Source organism: Pelophylax lessonae, assembly GCF_965119305.1.
Source record: "Pelophylax lessonae genome assembly, chromosome: 4".
Classification (NCBI taxonomy): Eukaryota; Metazoa; Chordata; class Amphibia; order Anura; family Ranidae; genus Pelophylax; species Pelophylax lessonae.
Genome location: NC_138771.1, coordinates 600,774,203 through 600,796,141, shown reverse-complemented (window position 1 = coordinate 600,796,141; position 21,939 = coordinate 600,774,203). Strand labels below are relative to the sequence as shown.

Below are 21,939 nucleotides of genomic sequence, written 5' to 3'. Positions count from 1 at the left end.
GGGTGGTGGCTCCATGGGGGAGTACTCACACAGCGGTATTGACTCACATGCAGAGTGCACAAAATGGGTAATTAACAGTGGGCTGAGTTACCACAAGCGTCAGGAAGGACAGTGGGTAAGCACAACCTGGGGTTTCTGACAGATGGCAGGTCTGGAGGTAGTAGGAAAACTAGAGCAGCAAGGAAGGAGCCGCTGTACCGAGATCAAGATTGCCCAGTAGTTCCCGATATGTAATGCATCCAAGTCGCCCATTTGTCATAGAATTTACTATAGCAATCCCTGCATCTGGCCATCCACTCCCCTGCATCCATAATGTTATTAACCATTTTTATCCAAGCGGCCCGATCAGGGGTTTGTTGTCTCTTCCAATAAAATAGGAATCAAGCGGCAGGCAGCATTCAGGAGATGTGGAAGGACACTCTTTTTGTAATGGCTGAGAGGAATGGAGGGCACATGACGCAGGAAATGCACTGGCATATTGGGTATGTCTACGTCAAGGATCATTAAAATCTGGGCGCGGACATCCTGCCAGAAGGGTTGTATCGAGGGACATTCCCACCACACATGTAAGTAGGTGCCACGCTGTCCACAAGCCCTCCAACACTCATCCGACAGGCCAGGGTAAATTTGCACCAAAGTGTGGGGACTACCATCGAGTCATCAATTTATACCCGTTTTCCTGCATCCTCGTGTTCACTGTACTAGAGTGTGTCAGCTGAAACAGGTGGTCCAACTGGGGCTCTGAAAAGCTGTTCTGTAGGTCTCTCTCCCACTCCCTCACAAACAGGGGTTTAGGCGCAGGGTCCCCGGACTGCAGGAGCTGATAATAGAGTGCTTGATTGGATCCCTCAATATACAGAGTTTTTCAAAGGGGGTCATCAAGAGCGGGGAGCGTACCCCGGAGGGCAGGAGGTGCAGAAAGTGGTGGAGTGGACGAGATCTCTAAAAATCCATCGGAAATCTTCCATACCGTTCCCGCGAAACCTCCAGGGTAAAGAGCTCCTTACCCTGAACGCATCTACCACAGCGAACCACCCCATCCAGTGCCCAGGTTCCAAAGAAGGAAAGGTCGAACCAAGGGAACCCCCCTAGCGGGGCCAGGGGCGAGGTGGGAGTAGACAATTGAACTCCATCATTGACCTTGTCCCACGTTCTCAAGGTGTGGATAGTGGTAGGGGATACCAGAGGAGAGAGCCCCCTGTAAGAACTAGGAAGCCAGGGGGCATGGAACAAGTTACAACCTGATATGGACTTCTCAACTCTCACCCAGAGCTTATCCGATAATGACCTTTTAAGCGAGCACATTAGGAGAAAATGACCCTTTGGGGCTCTCTCTGCGTCTTCCTTCTTTATTGTCTCCTCTTTTATTCTGTCCTTTTTAGCAAAGACTTGACTCCTTTGTTACTATTCCACTCAACTCAATGTATTTTTCTGTAGAAAGGTCTCCCCTATTGCAAACTCTTATGAATAGATCTTAACTATAGTAAATATGACTTGCCCCATCTGACAGATCCAAGTTTGCTTCTTTATTAAATAGCTACTATAATCAAATTAGTTTACTTTCAAGAGTTTGTATAACTAAAATTCCTAAGATGTATACTTTTAACCATTTAACTCAGGCCAATTTTCGCACTTTCCCAAACAAAATTTTTAGCTTTCTCCACGCAAATAGAGCTTTCTTTTGGTGGTATTTAATCACCACTGGGTTCTTTTTTTTCTAAATAAAGACCAAAAACTTTGAAAAAAAACAAAAACAAAAAAAAAAAAAAAAAAAAAGATAAAAACAAAGTTTATATTTTTCAGTTTGTTAAAAAAAAAAATATGTGCAAACAGGTAATTTTTCTCCTTCACTGATGAGGCACAGATTGGCAGCACTGGTGCGCACTGTTGTGACTGCACTGATAATCAGGGCCTTGATTATCAGTGTACATATTCCTTTTAGGCTCAGTTCACACTGGAACGACTTGTCAGGCGTCTTCGTTGCAAGCAGTCCAAGCATCCACAAAGGTTAACAGGTGCTCCTCCAATCCCCCTCCTAAAAGATGGGTCACACCTTTACGTAGGAGGAAGACTTGGTTGAGAATTTTTTTTTTTTTAATCAGATAGTTTGACATTTTTTTAATTTTAACAAAGAGAATTTGGCAGACTACGTGCAAGATCTTACAGGGGGATGGAAGGCCAAGCATGGAGTCTCGACATGGAGCTCAAAATAGTGGAGAAACAAGAGGGATGTGATAAGGAGAGAGAGTAGACTTGGCAGTGTGTTCCTTACATTTCTTGGGTGCTCTTGTCATTAGTGGCATTCTTGATGAAGTTGTCGAAAGAGCTGGTCTGAATAAATGCTGTCCTCTGAAGGCCATACGGATTAAATGCCATTTGCACAAGGATTCGGCAGTCCAGCACATTAGCCAAAGTGCCCTATGCATATGAACAGACCTGAGACGTTATCAGTTATTGGTTGGGAACTTAAAAGACCGGCATGACACTGCTGGATCCACAGTGGAAAAAGCGACCAACTCTGCACAAATTTCTCAATAAATTGATGGGCAAGTACTTTGGGAAAGCAAATCGCTTGTCAAGCGGTTTCTAATCTCCATACAGAAATTGTTAGAAGACCAAATGGCTATAGGACTATTAAGCGACCCAGGGATGGAAACAGCGTTGATGGAAGCAACAAGCTGATCCTCTAGTTTCAGATTGGTCCATATCCTTTAATTAAGGGAAAGTAGCAGCAGAGTGCAACTCCTCAGGGGGAAAGCCCATCAGTAAAGCACTAAAGCAACTCACAATCTGACAGCCTATGTGGCCAGTAGCTTAGATCGTCATGGGCAAATCAGATCTAGAATCTGCTACAGAGGGTACAGATTCTTGCTTGTGGACTCTGCGATAATAGTCCGCAAACAATGCGGTATTTTGTGTCATAACTGGCAAGACTGATAAAACCCTTAGCCAAGGCAAGGGGGGAGGAGGCCCAACCAAACCTGACAAGAGGACTCTGGGGATGTAAGATACTAGAGGATCAGAGGATAACACCATTCCAGGTTTTAGATGTTGGCAGAGTCAGAAGGTATGCCCCAGACTTAGTAGAATATGAGCTGGAGGCACGCAGCACAGTTGAACTATCCCCTCTGTGTCTAGAATCAAACATGTGCAAACCATGTGGCAGTAGGGCAACATATAGGCTTGGGCTAAGGGTCCTCACAAAACCTAGACGGCTGGTAGCAGGTGAGGATCAGGTGGCCAGAAGTCGCCAAAGTCACTGTACAGTAGATGGGCAGAAGGAAGAGACTGAATTTTAAAATTCCAGAAGGCTCATAGAGAGCAGGAGCATCAGTGGGGAAATACTTTCAGGATGCTGTATATGGGGGGGGGGGGTGAATGTGGAGAGCACAACACTTCACTTAGCAGATGTCAGTGCTCAGTCCCACAGCATTAACCCATTCAATAGAAAAACCCCATTGAGAAAGGGGGGGGGGGAGGTGCCCAGCAAGCAATTGGCTACCTCCCAGTGCTTGGTCCACCTGGCCTTTCTCTACATTCTCTACACAAGTCTTTAGAGACAGTATGAGTGCTAAAGCAATGCCAGTCAATGGCTCTGGACCTGGAAAGCACTCTGCAACCTTTTACCAAAGTACAGTCTGGAAAGCACCCTATACAGAACTCAAGTGTCCAGATGTAAGGACCTCCAAAGCCCAGGCTGAGGACGACCACAGTGGAAATCCGCAATCCATGAGACAAAGTTCCAGCAGCAATGTAGTAAGGAGTCTTAAATGAAGAAAAAAAAATAAAAAATGGGATCGTAAAATTAATTTCTCTGATGTTTATTGATGGACACAGCCCCTGATATTCATAATCATTGGGTTATACTGCCCCCTACAGAAGTAGGACACTAGGCAGAAAAAAAAAAAAGTCTGGCTACGCCTATGGTCAGTCCCAGGGGGTATACTCCCTCTTTCTGCTATAGGTACTCAGTTTTGTCAATGAACATCAGAGAAATGGATTTTATGGTAAGTCAAAAATCTCAAGTTCATTGACAGACAGCTCCTGATCTTCTTAACCATTGGGACGTCCCAAAGCTATGTTAAACATGAGGGGTGGGAACAGTGAAAAAGAAATTCCCAAGGCTAAACTATAGCCAACCAGGTAAACAGGAGGTCAACTAAAACAACTGGAGCCCACCGGAAAACAACATTACACCCTCAAAGAGGACCAGGTCCTCTAAACAGGAGCCTGCAAAACTTGCGGCCAAAGGAAGCATCCGCAGATGGCAACACATCCACTTTATAGAACTTTGTGAAAGTTTGCACCGACTACCAGAAGGCCGCCTTGCAAACCTGCGTCACTGACGCCTGATAGCGAAAGGCCCAGGAGGCACTGAGCCCCCTAGTAGAATGCGCCTTGACAGGGAAAGGAGGAACCTGACCCTTGATACAATAGGCCTGAACCACCGTCTGTCTGATCCATCTTTAAATGGTCGCAGAGGAATTGGACAACCCTTTCCGAGGCCCATCCGCGAGCCCAAATAGTGTGACGGATTTCCTAAAAGACTCCGTAGCTGCCAGGTACACCCTAATCATCCGGGCCACATCCAAGGCATGCAAAGCAATTTCCTTCGGATGTTTTGGCCTGGGACACAGGGAAGGCAACACGATGTCTTCATTCAAAATGAAAATCAGAGACAACCTGAGGAAGGAATGACGGACAGGGGCAAAGAACCACCTTATCTCTGTGAACCAAGTAAGGTGAACAACAGGATAACGCCACCAATTCCGACACCCTGCCTGCAGAGGTGATGGACACGAAAAAGGCCACCTTCTGGGACAGCGTAAGCAGGGCTCCCGAAGATTCTCAAAGGTTAAGAAAAGGATCGAGGATAAGCGCCAAACGACTCACACCAAGAAATGTACACTTCTACGTACGATGGTAAATCTTGCTGGAAGACTACTTCCTCGCCGTCACCATAGTAGGAATTACTGATCCAGACAAACCTCTATCCCTCAGTACCTGGCTTTCAATAGCGAAGCCATTAAAACCAGTGACTGTAAAGCAAGATGGTAGATCAGCCCTTGGGACAACTTGTCTTCTCTGAGAGGAATCCCCCAAGGAATGTATGGCCACCAGACTGATTGGAAGATCCTCGCCCTTGATTTCTCGCAGGAATTGCGTTAGCCACTTGAGTCGAGGATGATCCTGGCCTTACCGTGGCCCATGGACGCCTGCGGCGTCTGCCAGAAGAACCAGTGATCTTGCTACGAACCTCGGTATCCTCCTGCGGAGCCAAACCTGCTAAAGGAGCTGGATGTAGGACTGTAAAAACAGAAATGTCTTAAAGGTGGATACCACCAGACTAAGAATCTGTATGCAAAATGGGAGAGAGAACTATTTGTTTGATAGCAGCTGGTGAATCACAGCCTGTGGTTACTGAAGTTTGTCCAGAGGAAGGACCAACCTGGTCAGAATTAGAATCCGACCTAGGTAAATCAATTCTCTGGACAGGGTTTGGGGGGACTTTAGGTAGTTTGGACATCACCTGAACCTTTGCAGGAATTAAATCTGCACAAGGAGACTCAGGACCTAAAAAACCTGAAAAGGACAAGCATTGTCCCCCTTTCTGGGTACCCCCAAAAGAATCATTTTGTGGATCCCCTTGATGCTCATGAAGGAGGTCCACGAGGCTGGAAACCAGTGAAGCTGTTCCCCCACCCTAATGATGAGGGCAGACCTTCATGCTAAAGGGATCTTGTCCGCGGGTCTGGAGTAGCTGGCTCTAGGCTTGGAACCTCCCGGGGAAGATTTAGATCTATTTGTCTTATTCTCCGTCCCAGAAGCACAAAATAATTTTCTATGTGCTGAGTAGGAGGGTCCCAGTCTGCGACGAGGCTCCTTCCCTTTCCTAGACTATGGCAGAAAGGTACTCTTTCCCCCCCATGATAACTTTAATGAGGTCATCCAGAGTAGCCCCAAACAGGCGATCGCCTTAAAAGGGCTGATCAATGAGAGCTTTCTTAGAGGCTTGGTTTGCGGACAAATTCTTAAGCCACATCATGCGCCTAATCACCAACGCTGAAACAGAAAGTTTGGACAGCACAGGAGCTTTATCCAAAGCTGCATCACAAATAAACTGCAGCCATGAACCAACTGGTCTGCTAAATCAATGTAAGAAGCGGGGACCTGCTCACCCCCCCAGGCCCTGGCGCAAAAGCTTGGCCCATTCAGTTAGGGTCTGAGACACCAAGGATGAGGCAAAGACTGGCCGCAATGCCAAACCAGCCATTAAAAAGATGCTGCGTGCCACAGCCTCCGCTTTCTTGTCAGCCGGGTCCTTAAAGGACGGGGATTCCTCTACTGGGATCATGGTTGCATTATTCAACCTGGAAACAGGAGGGGCCACTACTAGTGGAGTAGCCCACTTTTTTTAAAAGTGAGTCCTCAAAAGGGTAACGTACAGCAAAACGTTTGGGGACCACAAAGGGTAAATTTTGGTTGTTCCCATTCCTTACAGGAAAACCTGTCAAAATAAGGCACATAAGGAAACACCATTAGAGTGCGAGGTGACTTATGCGTACCAAAAACGACATAGCCACGTCTGTGGCTACATCAGCCGCATCATCCATTTTTAAAGTCTCAAGCAGTGCAGTAATAAGTGCCCCTACCAGTGCTTTTTAATATGCTGCTGCGACCATGGAGGAATCATCCTCGCTATCGGATGGATCTGGGCGGTGTGATATTAAGCCTCCCTGGATGGGGCATCCACGGCAGACTCAGATGAGACAGACTGAGCAGGAAAAGGCGGGGGTACAATCCTCCTGGGCCTTTGCCCACATGCCACTTCCACCTGGGACACTAAGGACTGCAGGACCCTTGTCAGTGCATCCATGGAAGCTGGGGTCCTGAGGGACCTGCCACCTTCATGAGGGGGGTCAGTGGGGGGGAGATGTGACCCTGAGGCTCCATAAGGAAAGGAAGCCTTTGCAGTACAAAATCGATCTTTTGGCACCACTGAAGGATCCCCCCCAAGGCTCAGGGTACCTATCAGAGAGAGACAACAGGGACCCCAAAGGACTCATCCTACCGATCAGAGGAGCACCGAGAATTCTGACCCAGCATCACCATGGAGGCCATCCTTGTTCATATGTCCCGGGCACAGGAAGAAGAAACTGAGGAGGAAGGAGGAGGAGCTTTGGCATCCCCACAAGGCTTTGGTCGTCTGTCTCCAGCATCTCCCGGACTAAGGGAAAATGGCCCCTGTGACATCATCGGTCTACACAAACATGGCCACCAACCGGAGACCAGCCAGACTAAGGGAAAATTACTGCCATCAGCTACAGTATGATGGATCTTCCCTGTGCCCTCTGCAAGGGGACCCCCTCCTGAAGGTAGGGCACAGGTTAGGGGAGACTCCGCACTGGGACCCCCCTGCACTATACCCACACTGCAAACAGTGGGGCATGCACCTAGGGGTCTCCTACACTGGCACCCATCATTGATCAAGGGATGTGGTGTGTTTATTCACTTGACACCAGGCAACATACTCTTTGTATATAGCGTAATAGTAGGGGATGATGGGCTGTGGGAAAGCAGTAACCGGTCTACCTTTGACACAAGGCCAAAAAGAAAATACAACTAAAACCGTGGAAAGAAAAAAAAAAAAAATATATATATATCTTTCTTCATCAAGTCTGCAGTGTTACAATATTTTATGATAGATTTAAATCCTTACATAAAGCAAACAGGCTCTCCAAGGAAGGGTGTCTAATAGGAATATCAATGTGAGCTCTTATATGAAAATAGACAGTAATAAATAGATGCTGGACCTCACGGCAAGGAGGAGTACCAAAATCAGACGCCAAAGGGAGAAGGGAAGTGAAACTAAGCCAACATTTAAGTATCAATCTTAACAGGTACAGATGGCAAATTGCAAGTGCATAAGGTGGTGGCTTACACACAAGCATGCAAAAATAAAACTGGAGGTATTTAGATACACAGAGTATACATACATAGCCTTTTAAACCACTAGCATAATTCTAATCTGAAGTGCCTCCTAGTGGGTATGCATGGTACTGGAGAGAATTGGATCCAAATCTCATTATCCAACTCACCTCCTCCTGCTCCTCCTCGGTGTCATCATCGCTGACCACAGGCTTGGCCCTGCAACCCCTGCTGGTGCGCCTGCGCCCCTTCATTCGTTCCTGCATTTTCTCCTTACGACCCAGCTTAATCTTCACTTTAACTGAGCGAGCTACAAGACAGATTGAAATGAGAAGGACACTTAATATAAAAACAGAAGCCAGGATGGTTTGGAGTTGAGAGAAATGGAGGAAGATTTGCACGAATACTGGAATTCTATACAAAATTCCTAAAGTATAACTGAAAGACAAAAACTTTTTATTAAGTTTTGGATAGAGTAGAGGGGGATTAAAATGCATGTCAGTTTGTTTTTTTTTTGCGCTGTCTGTGTCCCCGTTGGGAAGATTCACCCTGTCTTATTTATCCTGTTTACCATTATCATTGAAAGTAAAGGAAAAATCACAAATTTTGGCTTGTCCCTGAAAAAGGAATAGAGGGGAAATCTTCATATGTGGACCCTTATATTGCAGGGATTTTCTCTCACTTCCTGTTTGGCTATGGGACAGGAAATGAAGGGAAATATTAGCAATGGGATACAGATAAAAAAAAATAAAAAAATCTGACAGGGGCTAAAACCCTTCCTTACTCTATCTAAAATGAAAAAAAGTTTGCCTATAGTTCTACTTTAAACAACGCAGCAGAACCGGGTTATTGGCAAATGTTTCCAGGCTAATGCTACAAACGCAAATCCCAAATACATTTACTGCATTCTTACACTCAGATTCTGAGCCTTCTTCCTCTCCTTCCTCCTCCTCTTCACTTTCATCTCCTTCACTATCCTCCTCCTTCTCGATCTTCTGCCTTACACTGGTGAAGACCGACTGCAGCACAATGGAGTCTTCATATATCTAAAGAACAGAGAAAGAGTTTAATAGGAGTTATTAACCAAGGTGTGCCAAACTAATGTTAAACAATATTACAAGAAATAAATATGAAAGCATCATTAAGATGGTAGTAAATGGACATCAGAAAGGACTGGAAAGGCAATGTTCAAATACAAAACACAGAGTTAAACCAGGTAAAGAGTACCTGTGCTGCTCAAGTTAACACACACACATTTGAGGTTATGGGAGGAGGACACTTTACTTCTTTCCCAGGGCAATGTTCTGGATTTATGCTTGAAGTCTCAAACACCACTAGCCTACTGTCAGTCCATACTGTTTGCGTATCACAATAACACTACGGGGCTAGGCTGTGGTAGAGATAGGTGTGACAGGCACATTACCAACGCTTTTTTTCCCCGCTTACAATTAAAGCTTATACTCTTTACAATGGACATATGCCATGGAAAGACCATGCTCATCACCCTTCCAAAATATCCTAAACCTTTTTAGCTAATGGTCGGATCTTCCTTTCAGATCCTTTTTTGTACCATATTGTTGGATACAAAATAATCAGACGTTGGTAAAAAAAATTGTACCAAGCCATTCAGCTCAATGCACCTCTTCCTTCCCAGCATCTACATTGCACACGCCAGGCTCCTCCTTCTGGCAGCTCTACATACAGGGCCACATTGTCACAGCAGATCACTGGACCATTATACCAGAACTTACCAGAGACCCTTCAAGGTTGAAGGTCTGAGCGTTCTGACATAGCAGCATGACGTCTTTTTCCAGGTCGTTCAGACTACGGTACTTGTGATTCCTGATCCTCTCCTGGAGAACAAAGTGGGTCACATTAGCCACATCGAAGTTTATTCAGAAGTCAATGACAACATCTAAAAGGCTCTTCCATTTACCTTGATCTTCCTGAAGTCCACAGGTTTGCGAATCAGCTCGTAATACTCTGGCAGTTCTTTTCGGGAAGGGAGCTGAATGAAGACCTCGCTAAGTTGACGTCCTGTGGCGCTAATTTAGGAAAGAAAAAAAGACAACCCCTTTAAAGTGTACGTCAAGTAAAAAAAAAGCGAAAATCCAGCTTTCAGAATTTAAAAGCATTTTTACTGAGTGAAGTGCTTTTGAATTAGGCCCTAGCATTCTTGGTACAGACACTTGCTGATCCTACCAGTTTATAGGTGCAAACATTGGTTCCTGTTGCAGTGTGATGCCGTCCTCACATTTCTAAGATTGCACTCAGCTCTTGATTTTGTTCGGTATGTGACATCAGATCCCCATCCCCTGCCTTTAGAACAGGGGTCTCCAAACGCTCTAAACAAAGGACCAGTTTTCGGTCCTTCAAACTTTAGGGGGGCTGAATTTTGGCTAGCAGGAGTAAAAAAAATTACATAAATTGGTGTCAGTGGGAGGAATAGGGCCCCATTACTGGTGTCAGTGGGAGAATTAGTTCTCCATCTCTGGTGTCAGTGGAAGAATTAGTGCTCAATTATTGGTGTCAGTAGAAGGAATAGTGCTCAATTATTGGTGTCAGTAGGATTAGTGCTTTGTATCAATGGAAGGACTAGTGCTCAATTATTGGTGTCAGTGGAAGGATTAGTGCCCCAAGGAAAAATGCAAGCAAAGAGCCAAATCCAGCCCGCGGGCCACAGTTTAGAGATCCCCGTTTCAGAAGCTCAGAAATGCTGTGTAAAATGTGTGCTTTAGGAGGCAGTAAAGGAAAGTATGGGGCAGATAAACAGGTACAACTTATGAAGGTGTATTTGTTTAATCTCTGTGTATTACCTGAGGCTAGTCACTTCAGTGGAGTATATGTAAGGATTTACAACAACTTTAAGAAACTATGTCAAGAGTAATTGCCCAGTGCTTTATTACAAATTTACATTTATTTTAACCATCACCCGTTCCATCGTTCTTAAAGTGGTTGTAAAGTCCGAAGGTTTTTTCATCTCAATGCATTCTATGCATTGAGATAAAAAGTCTTCTGTGTGCAGCAGCCCTCGAATTCTTACCGGAGCCCCATCTCAATCCAACATTGTTGCACAAGAGTCTTGGCTTCCTGGAACTCTCCCTCATTGGCTGAGACAGCAGCGTAGTGCAATTGGCTCCCGCTGCTGTCAGTCTGTGAGCCAATGAGGAGAGATCGGGGACAGGGCCGAACAGCGACTCCCTGTTTTAATGGGGAGACACAGCAGTGGCTCCGCTTGGGTTCCCCCATATCAAGCTGCTTGCTGTGGGGGCACTCAGCAGGAGCCATGAGATCCGGCGAGGGACATGAGAAGAGGAGGATCCGGGCTGCTCTGTGCAAAAACCACTGCACAGAGCATGTATGTATAACATTTGTTAATTTTAATGGAAAAAAAAAAAAAAAACGAGACTTTTCTATCACTTTAATACCCCAAAGATCACTTTATTGACCACTCACCTGTCCTTATACTTGATGACTGCATCCACAGTTTTCTTCATCTTCTTGGTAAGGTTTGGAGGGTTGGGGGAAAGCTTCTCAGCTGGTGGTCTTCCTCTCTTCTTCTTCTTGCCGTCGTCCTCTCTTTCCCTATTCCGAGTGCTAGTGGTAGGAGTAGACATTCCCGGATCTATATCTCGCTTCCGCTTGCGAGTGGTCTTCTTCTGGCGTACCTCCTCCTCAATTTCCTCCAATGTACCCTCTTCTATGGCCTGATCAGAGACAACAACCACATTTATTACAACTGTACCTGAGAGGCAAACAAATCCTGTAAAAGGGGAGTGCAGGGGAGGGGGGGGGGGGTGATGAATTACTGCATCAAGGAAGTAGATGTCAATCCTACTCTGGCCTTAGCCGTCTCCAATTGGTTTAATTGTTACATGGCAAATCAATAAGCATTGTGTTAAAGGAGCAATAAGGGTCATCAGCTCAAGACCTTCGAGCATTCCATAAAATTGCGTCATGCGTCACATGCTCTAAAGGAAAGCGGTCATAAGAGCAACATGGAGGTTGCCAATTTCGGCATTTTCGAAAATTAGTGCCAGGCTCTCATGCTGATCTGCTGCCTTTGACAGTCTGAGTCACTGACCAAAACCTAGGACTATCCTTATCCTGCATAGTTGTTCCAGGTAAGTAATCAAGCAACAAGCCAGGCAAGTAGCATTTTCAGGAGGTGAGTGATAGCAGCCCATATGTATTGCTTGACAGATTTTCTTTAATCGCTCACCCATCAACATTACCAAACCACATCTGAGTAGGAGGCTAACAGTTTCTAGGCCCAATTAAAATGTCCTATCATATTAACTATATTCTAGATCAGGGTTTTTCAACCGGGGTGCTGCGACAAAATAACACAGGTGTCAAACTGAAAGCTGTGTGAAGCCGCCTGTGTCCTACCAACGGATTACATCATCAGTTGCTAAGGGAAGGTCGGGCAGCCTTCACAGCTTTCAGTTTTGCCAGCAAAATACAGATAACAGCTTAGAGGGGGAGAGAGCCCATAAGAGGAACGGGATGTGCCCTCTCCCCCTCTACACAGAGCTCAACACAGTAATCTTTTCATGGTCAGACTGCACACAGGACTTTGCTGTAACAAGGGCAAAGAGGGTGTTCTTTTTTCTTTTAGTGGGTTGTTTTAGGACGGGGGAATTAAAACCGACTGTCCACTTAACTCTGCCTTACAAACTGCATTTTGCGGCTTTTTCAAACCACGGTAAAATGGTTTTACCGCGGTAAAATCACGCGTTTTCCCCACACCACAAAAAAATGCCTTGCCTTTACAGTTGCGCACGGATGCCATTAATTCTTAATGGCACCCAAACGCATCCACCAATTGCATGTTTGCACCCACTAAAACGCACACAGTACCATGTATTTTGGTGGGGCTCAAATTAAAAATAATGCCAGCATCTTTTTTTGCGTGTTTAACAAGCATAGAACAGCCGAATAATAAACATAACACGCAAAAAAGAGGGGCACACCATCTTGTATGCACGAGCACTCAGACTGGTGTGACCCAAGGTTGTGCGTAATTCTAAAGGGTGCCTTGACTACAAAAAGGTTGAAAAACACTGGTCGAAATCACACGGTCTCTAGCGATCTTGAGCACTGTGGACCTTTCACGCTGCTAGTTAACCTTTACATTTTTTTCTGTAAAGGTGAACTAACCCTTTATCACACCACCTGCTGGAAAGTATATCACACCACCTGCTGGAAAGTATATCACACCACCTGCTGGAAAGTACCACATTTCTTCTAACAGGGTCTCTTTCCACATCTCCATACACACAGGTTCTAAAACTGGCCATGCACCGATTGTAATTTGGCGGTTCGAAAGCTGCAGGTCCTGCTGTCAGAATACACTGTCTGGGAGGTGATAAGGGAGGGGAAGGGGGATGTAAGGATTTCTTGATCCATCTTGTATGTATGGCAAAATCTATTTTTTTTTTTGTTTAGCCTGCTGTCTGAACAAGAAAAAAAATAAAAATAAAAAAGCCAAAAATGGTGTATAGCCAACTAAATCTAGCCAAAAGCTTGAATGACAGATTACCCCTACTGGTGGGCTGTGGAAGTACAGCTGTGGCCCAAAGTTTTGAGAATTACATTAAGATTATTTTCACAAAGTTTGCTGCTTCTGTGGTTTTAGATCTTTTTGTCAGATGGTACTATGGTATACTGAAGTAGAATTACAAGCATTTCATAAGCGTCAAAGGCTTTGATTGACAATTAAATTAAGTTTATGCAAACAGCCAATCTTTGCAGTGCTGACCCTACTTCTTCAAGGCCTCTGCAGTTAATCCTGGAATGCTGTCAATCAACTTCTGGGGCACATCCTGACTGATTGCAGTCCATTCTTGCCTAATCAATGCTTGGAGTTTTTTAGAATGTGTTTTTTTTTTTTTTTTTCTTTTGTTCACCCGCCTCTTAAGGATTTACTACAAGTTCTCAATGGGATTAAGGCCTGGTGAGTTTCCTGGCCATGGACCCAAAATTTCGATGTTTTGTTTCCCAAGCCACATTAATGATAATCTTTGCCTTATGGCAAGGTGCTCCATCATGCTGGAAAAGGCATTGTTCCTCACCAAACTGTTCTTGGATGGTTGGGAGAAGTTGCTCTCGGAGGATGTTTTTGTACCATTCTTTATTCATGGCTGTGCTCTTAGGGAAAATTGTGAGCCCACTCCCTTGGCTGAGAAGCAACCCAGGCCACCCCACAAACGAATGGTCTCATGGTCTCAGGATCCTTTACTGTTGGCATGACACAGGACTGATGGTAGCACTCACCTTTTCGTCTCTGAAAGGTTATTCCGCATGCCCCAAACAATGAGAAAGAGGATTCATCAGAGAAAATGACTTTACCCCAGTCCTCAGCAGTCCAATCCATGTACCTTTGCAGAATATCAGTCTGTCCCTGATGTTTTTCCTGGAGAGAAGTGGCTTCTTTGCGGCCCTTCTTGACACCAGGCCATCCTCCAAAAGTCTTCTCCTCAGTGTGTGTGCAGATGGACTCACACCTGCCTGCTGCCATTCCTGAGCAAGCTCTGCACTGGTGGTGCCCCGATCTTACAGCTGAATCAACTGTAGGAGACGGTCCTGGCGCTTGCTGCACTTTCTTGGGTCCCCTAAAGCCTTCTTAAAAAATGCAGTGGAAATGTTTTTTATGGGATTAAGTTCATTTTAATGGCAAAGAGGGATTTTGCAATTCATCTGATCACTCTTCATAACATTCTGGAGTATATGCAAATTACCCTTATGAAAACTGAAGCAGCAGACTTTGTGAAAATAAATATAGTTGTGCCATTCCCAAAACTTTTGGTCACGGCTGTACAGGAAGTCCAATACTTAGAAAAGAGTTCAGTTTCAGGAGCTTGCATTTGCAAGTTCAGCAAAAATCAGTGCTTGCAGACAAAGGCTGCTAGCGCTGATCAGTGTGTGTTTTGGCACAGAAGGGGACCAACATTGCTTGTGTTTGAACGGTGATCTGTCTTTTTTTTCGTTCAGCACGCTGGGTTGAACAAAAAAACGAAGTGTATGTATCCAGCTTTACAGGATTGGTCATGTGAACACATGTAAACAGCTTTGAAAGTTCGCTGGTTGAATGTTCGTATGTAGGGGACTTGTACAAGTATTTAGTCTGAATGGCAGTTCTATTTACACTAAAAACAACTCTTTTAAAGCTTAACTAAAAGCAAAACGTTTTTTTTTTTTTTCCATTTTGGGTAGTGCCTGTTTTTTTTTTTATTTATTTTTTTTTTTTTTTAGCCATCTGTGTCTCAATATGGAGATTTACCCTTAATTCCTGTCACATAGCAAACACAGAGACAAAGGAGACAAAACACAATCCCTCCAAAGTCAGGGAATTGGGGGGGTTTGACATAGGGTCACCAGGACTAGTGTATCCATTGGAAGATTTACCCTTTATTGCTTTTCTGATGTCAAACCAAAAATTTTAGATTTTCTTTTACTGTGCCTTTCAATGAGAACAGTCACCAGGACAAAGAGAGGGTGCATCTGCTCAATGGGGGCTACAGACCGCAATAAAAACTGACAGTAGTTCTAATCTCTCTCCACTCTATCAAAAAAAAAAAAATAATAATTTTGCTTTTAGTTACACTTTATACATTTGCTTTATGCATGATCATCATATAAAAAGTATAACTATACCGAACAGAAATGCACCTTCAGCCACTGTTTCTCGGTCAGAGAGTCGCTGTAATCGACCTCCTTCCGACTACGGGAACCCCGACCAAACATTTTCTCCTCCTCCTCTTCACAGGTAAGACGCTCCACCTCGGCATCATCTTTAATGATCCAAGATGGCAGCTCATCCTCTTCCATCAAACGAGGCTTGCGCTTGGGATTGCGAGCTTCCTCTCGCCGCCTGTCCAAATCCATTCGCTGAAAAAGGAGACCGCAGCCATGAGAGCAGCATTAAGTCCAGGTGACACAGTTGTCACAAAAATGTCAGCCTTCATCTAAGTCACAGGAAGTATTATATAAAAATCCAGGCATGTGACTTACCATGAACAAATCAAACTCCTCTTCATGTCTTGCAATCATTTGATTCACAGTCTCATCATCAGGAACCTCATCTTCCTCCTGCAAAAGCAAGTCTTTACTGAATGATGTGATCTGCCAAAGAACCATGAAAAAGAAGACAGGAAAACAAATTTTTATTCCAATTCTCCCAGCTAAGAATGATACCATATGTAATCTTTGGATATAAGACCCTAAGTAAGACACGCTTTTATAAGACTGGTACTTTGAGATTTTTCTTGGGCCTAGAAATTTGGTGCTGTCTAACAGAGAGATATCTCTCTCTTTCCCTTATACCTGTATGCAGTGGTGTATTTTGGCTTTGTCCTGCCCCCCCCCCCCCAATCTTTATTTTGAGGGAACAGCAAATTTAGACTGTAAACTCACTACTTTACATTGTAGCAAAGTGTCATTTCTTCAGTGCTGTCACATGAAAAGATATAATAAAATACTTACAAAAATGAGAGGGGTGTACTCACTTTTGTGAGATACTGTAGAGCATTGCAATTATGGTTGGACAACAAAATATGACACTACATGGTCCTGATGATGCAAGGGATCCCACAAAACCCATAGACCAATTCTTGTCATGTTGATCTATCCTACATCCCACCTATAAGATTTTACATGTTCTTAATTGTATTGTTGTCAGCAGTGCCATCTTTAATATTGATTTGACCCTGGGCAAACATGTTCTTGGGCACTCCCAAATCCACTTAACTATTTTCGGGCAGTGTGGGCTCAAGGGGCAGCTACTTTGGGCCCCACAACAATGACTGGGCCCGGGGGAACCGGCCCCGTTTGCCCTGCCTTAAAGACAGCCCTGGTTGTCCGTATGATTTTTATGAGTATTGTAATGAAGAATGTTTCTATGAACCCATTATAGTTATTTGACTCCCAGTGGCATATTCAAAGTGAAACTACACTGCATCTGAGCACCACAAACTATAAACACAATTTAGTTCATTTTTATATATTTAAAGCAAACTCCCCCATCTGTCCATGTCTTTATGCTTTTCTTTTTGCAGAGAAATCACTTTGAAAAACACCCCCTAGAATTTCTGGCTGTGGCCATCTTGAGTAAGGGCAGATGATTCGTGTAGCATTTACTTCCTGGAATGCATTTGCCCTTAGCTCAGTAATGAAGGCAGGTGGGTGTGCTTAGAAAACCCCTCCTAAAGACTCCTGGGATGTAATTTGACTAGGCATGGAAAGCAGAAAGTAACTGAAGAAATGTGAAAAAAAGGTTTAAAACAAGCAAATACCGTATATATATATTCCTATCTATTTACTAATGCTAGCAGCATAAGGATTAAAAACTGTCAATGTTGATTGAGAGAGTGAAGTTCTGCTTTAAAGTCCCATGTTGTTTCCAATTTTGCTTTGGAAAGGAAAAATAAGGGAAAAAAGACAGAAGGAATACAATAGATAAAGACAAAGGAAAGGAATAGGAAAAGAAAATCTGGAAATCAAAGGAGGAAAAAAAAAAAAGGGACAAATAAAGAGGAAAGAAATTGGAAAGGAAAAAAGACAAAAAAAGGGGAAGGTAAAAGGACAAAAGACAGAGGGAACATAATGTAAAAGACAGAAAAGGAAAGTGAGGAACGGAAAACAAAAAAAACAAGGAAAGCAAAGGAAAAGAAAGAGAAAGAAAAAAAAGAGGAAGGAAAAAAAAGAAAAAACAAAAACTAAAAAAAAAGAAAAAAAAAAAAAAAAAGGTAGGTACATGGAAAAGAAGATGCATGGGGAAGAAAAATCAGAGGGTGGATAAGTAGCAAGGATAAAAAAAAAAAAAAATAGCACAGAAGGCAAAGGAAGGAATAGGGTGTCCTGACCTCATCCTGCTCCTCATGCTCCAGAATGGCCTGCAGAAAAGCCTTCCGCTCATGGCTGGAGGATTTCTGATCAAACATTCCAGCTTGGATGACCTTCTGATCCACATTCAGCTTGTATTTGGCTGCTGCCAGGATCTTCTCTTCCACACTGTTTACTGTGCACAGACGCAGAACACGCACCTCGTTCTGCTGACCAATGCGGTGAGCTCGATCCTGAGCCTGCAAATCCTGCAAAAAAAAAAATTAAAAATAAAAATTGGGATTTTAGACTTACAGTAAAATCATTTTCTCTGATGTTCATTGATGGACACAGCTCCTGATCTTCTTAACCATTGGGTTATAGTGCCACCTACAGGAGTGGGACACTAGGCAGAAAAAAAAAGTGGGACACTGGGCAATCCCAGGGGATACACTCCCTCTCTCTGCCATAGGTACTCAGTTTTGTTACAAGTAGTGTCAGAAGAATTAAATTTGCACAGAGGGGTGGGTGCTGTGTCTGTCCATGCACATCAGTGAAATGGATTTTGCAGCAAATTAAAAAATCCCATTTTCTCTTTCGTTCATTGATGGACAATTTTCTGATATTCATAACCGTTGGGACGTCTCAAACCAGTTTTCAGCATGAGGGGTGGGAATGGCAAAAATGAAATTCCCAAGGCTAAATATAGTTAACCAGGAGGTCAACCAAAACACCTGGAGCTCACCTGAAAAAAAAAAAAAATACACCCTCAAAGAGGACCAGATCCTGTAAACAGCAGCCTGCAAAAAAACCTTGCGGCCAAAGGAAGCATCCGCAGACGCCAACACATCCACTTTATAGAACTTTGTGAAAGTGTGCACCAAGGACCAGGAGGCCGCCTTGCAAACCTGCGTTACTGACGCCTGTTGACGGAAAGCCCAGTAGGCACTGTGCGCCCAAGTAGACTGTGCCTTGACAGGGAAAGGAGGAACTTGACCCTGGATGGAATAGACCTGAACCACCGTCTGTCTGATCCATCAGGAAATGGTCGCAGAGGAAATTGACAACCCTTTAAAAGGCCCATTCGTTAGCACAAAGTGGGAGTTTAAAAGGCATGCAATGCAATTTCCTTCAGATGTGTTGGCCTGGGACACAGGGAAGGCAACACGTCTTCATTCAAATGAAAATTAGAGACAACCCGAGGAAGGAACAACAGACAAGGGTGAAGAACTACCTAATCACTGTGAACCACCAGTAAGGTGAATAACAGGATAACGCTGCCAATTCTGACACCCTGCGCGCAGAGGTAAAAGCCACTAAAAAGGCCACCTTCTGGGACAGCGTAAGCAGGGGAATCGCTCAAAGATTCTCAAAAAGAGGCTTCTGGAAGACAGAGCACCAAATCGAGGTCCCAAGGTGGCAACAGAGACCGCACTGGAGGTGTCAAGTGCCTAACTGCTTGAAGAAAAGTACACACCAGGGAGTATGTTGCCAAGAGCCGTTGAAATAAGACCACTAAGGCCAACACCTTACCCTTGATAGTACTCAAGGCCAGTTTCTGCTCAACCCCCCGTTGAAGCAAGGTCAAGATCCGAGCCACCGAACAACAGTTTGTCTTTGTACGTCTTCCACATAGGATAGTAGATCTTCCTATAAGTAGGTTTCCTAGCTTTTAGCAGCATTGGAAACAGACTCAGAAAAACCTCTATCCATCAGCACCTGGGGTTCAACAGCCAAGCCGTCAAAGCCAGTGACTGTAAAGCAGGATGAAAGATTGGTCCTTGGGACAGCAGATCCTCTCTGAGAGGAAGCTTCCAAGGAACGTAGGCGACCAGCCGCACCAGATCGGCGTACCAAGCCTGGTGAGGCCAGTCCAGGGGCACCAAGATGACTGGAATCCCTTCTGCCTCGATCCTGCGTAGAAGTCTTGGCAGAAGCTTGAGAGAAGGGAAGGCGTAAATCAAGATGATACTGACCCCACGGGGCCACTGATAAAACACCTTGCTCCCAACGCCTGCCGACTGAAGTAATCCTCCTGCTCCGCGGTGTTTGATTGTCCAGAGACTGCGGATTCTTGTCCCATTTGACCAGAATCTCCCTTGCAGGGACCTTGTATGGAACTGTGCAAACTAACCCGCCTTGAAGGTAGACACCATCAGGCCCAGCCCTCGCATGCAAGTCCGTAGGGATGCCCATCTGCTGGACAGCAGGAGACAAATTGCAGCCTGCAGTTTATGGAGTTTGTCCAGAGTAAGGACCACTCTGGCTAAGGCCGAGTCCAGAGTCAGACCCATAGTCCAACTTTGTGGACAGAACCAGGGCAGACTTCTGAAAATTCATTATTCAGCCATTATTCAGCCAAACTCCCTCAAACTCTTATGGTGATTTCCACTGGTTTTCCACCAGAGCAGAAGACTCCGCTCACAGAAGACTGACATCCAAGTAGCCCAGTACCGCAATCCCCCAGCGGCATAACATTGCTGGCACCAGGGCCAACACTTTCATGAAGACCCGAGGAGCAGAGGCGAAACCAAAGGGTAACGCCACAAACTGATAAATGCACCTCTCCCACGGCAAAGTGGAGGAAGCACTGGAGACCGACACATATTGAGATTTGAAGGTAAGCGTCCTTGATGTTGATGGAGGCAAGAAAATCCCCCTGATGCAGGGAAGCCACCACCGTGCGATTGGACTCCATTCTGAACTTATGCACTAAGCAGTTCAGTGCCTTGAGGTCCACAATTGGACGCACCTTGCCTTCCTTCCTGGGGACTGTAAACCAGTTTGAGTAAAACCCCTGAAAACTTTCCGAAGTCGGAAATGGGACCATCACAAAATAAAAGGTCTTGCACTGCCCCAAAAAGATCCTGTAAGTGGACCGGGGACAGTCGCGCGTCTGAAGGAAGAACCTTACCGGAGGATAAGAACTAGGGATAGACCGATATGTTTTTTTCAGGGCCAATATTTTGTACATTTAAAGTTTTGAAAAATAAAGACAATTTTTGACACAAATCTGGTACTGAACATGTTAATTTTTGTTTATTGCTTAATGGCTGGCTTTCTGGGACCCTGTGGGTAGGTGGCTGGCTTGCTGGCACCCTGTGGTGGGTGGCTGGTACAGGGCCTGCCTTTGGGTGGCTGGCTGTCAGGCACCCTGTGGTGGGTGGCTGGCTGTCAGGCTGGTACAGGGCCTGTGGGTGGCTGGTTGGTACAGGGCCTGTGGGTGGCTGGTTGGTACAGGGCCTGTGGGTGTGGGTGGCTGGTTGGCACCTGGCTGCTGTGGGTGGGTGTATGGCTGTGATAAACTCCTGCGAGACTAGTGCTGACTCCAGACGAGACTGTTCCAGACAAGGGAGGCGACCTAAGAAGGCAGAATGACGTCACAAAAATAATTGGCAATATCGGCCAGTTCCGGGGTCGATACATCGGGGAAAGTGCATATCGGCCCCCGATAATCGGTCTATCCCTAGTAAGAACGAGCCTCGTTCTTGTAGTCGGACTAAATGACCTCGTGAACTACCAGGGGAGTCTACGGGTCTGGGAAACAGCAAAGATGTCCCCTCACCCCCACATACAGCTGAGGGCGCACCTTCCTGCTGAAGGGGCCTTGTCCACGGGTCTGGAGAAGCCCGCACTTAACTTGCCAGACCAAGTTTGTTTGGATCCTCCAGAGGAGGCCACGAAGGGCTCTGATCCCTTGTCAGTCGACCCTGAGGGACAAAACATCTTATGAGCCAAGCAGGACCCACGTCTACAACAAGGGTCCGGGCCCTTAGTAGCCTGCGGAAGAAAAGTATTCTCCCCCCACCCTGTGAGACCTTTAATGATGTCATCCAGGGTAGCACCAAAACAGGCGATCTCCTTGAAAGGAAAGATCAGTCAAGGCCTTTTTAGAAGTCTGGTCCGCAGACCAGCATTTGAGCCAAAAGACACACCGAAGGACCACTGCTGAAACAGAGCTGAGCCAATAGGGGATCCGCATCCCAAGAGGCATGACAGATAAACTGCAGCCCCTGGAGCAGCTGGTCCACCAGCTCAGCAAAAGCAGGGGGGAGCTACTCCACCTCCAGGTCACGCGTCAAAGCTTAGCCCACTCGGTCAGAGTCTGTGACACTAGGGCAAAAGTGAAAATGGGCCTCAGTGCCGAATTAGCCAGGGTGTACAGATTGCGGGCCACAGCCTCCG

General features: G+C 45.2%; 1 protein-coding gene across 2 annotated transcripts in view; it reads right to left on the bottom strand.

The window, feature by feature from the left end:
• Positions 1-21,939, bottom strand: part of SMARCA4 (SWI/SNF related BAF chromatin remodeling complex subunit ATPase 4) — a 123,544-nt gene that overhangs the window by 1,095 nt on the left and 100,510 nt on the right. For both annotated transcript variants that reach the window (XM_082257267.1, XM_082257268.1), the window contains exons 26-33: positions 17,796-18,023; positions 15,946-16,023; positions 15,604-15,822; positions 11,386-11,636; positions 9,866-9,974; positions 9,681-9,782; positions 8,843-8,975; positions 8,100-8,239 (exon numbers count right to left, since the gene is read on the bottom strand). In XM_082257267.1, coding sequence (XP_082113393.1) covers positions 8,100-8,239; positions 8,843-8,975; positions 9,681-9,782; positions 9,866-9,974; positions 11,386-11,636; positions 15,604-15,822; positions 15,946-16,023; positions 17,796-18,023 — 1,260 coding nt within the window. The remainder of the gene's footprint in view (positions 1-8,099; positions 8,240-8,842; positions 8,976-9,680; positions 9,783-9,865; positions 9,975-11,385; positions 11,637-15,603; positions 15,823-15,945; positions 16,024-17,795; positions 18,024-21,939) is intronic.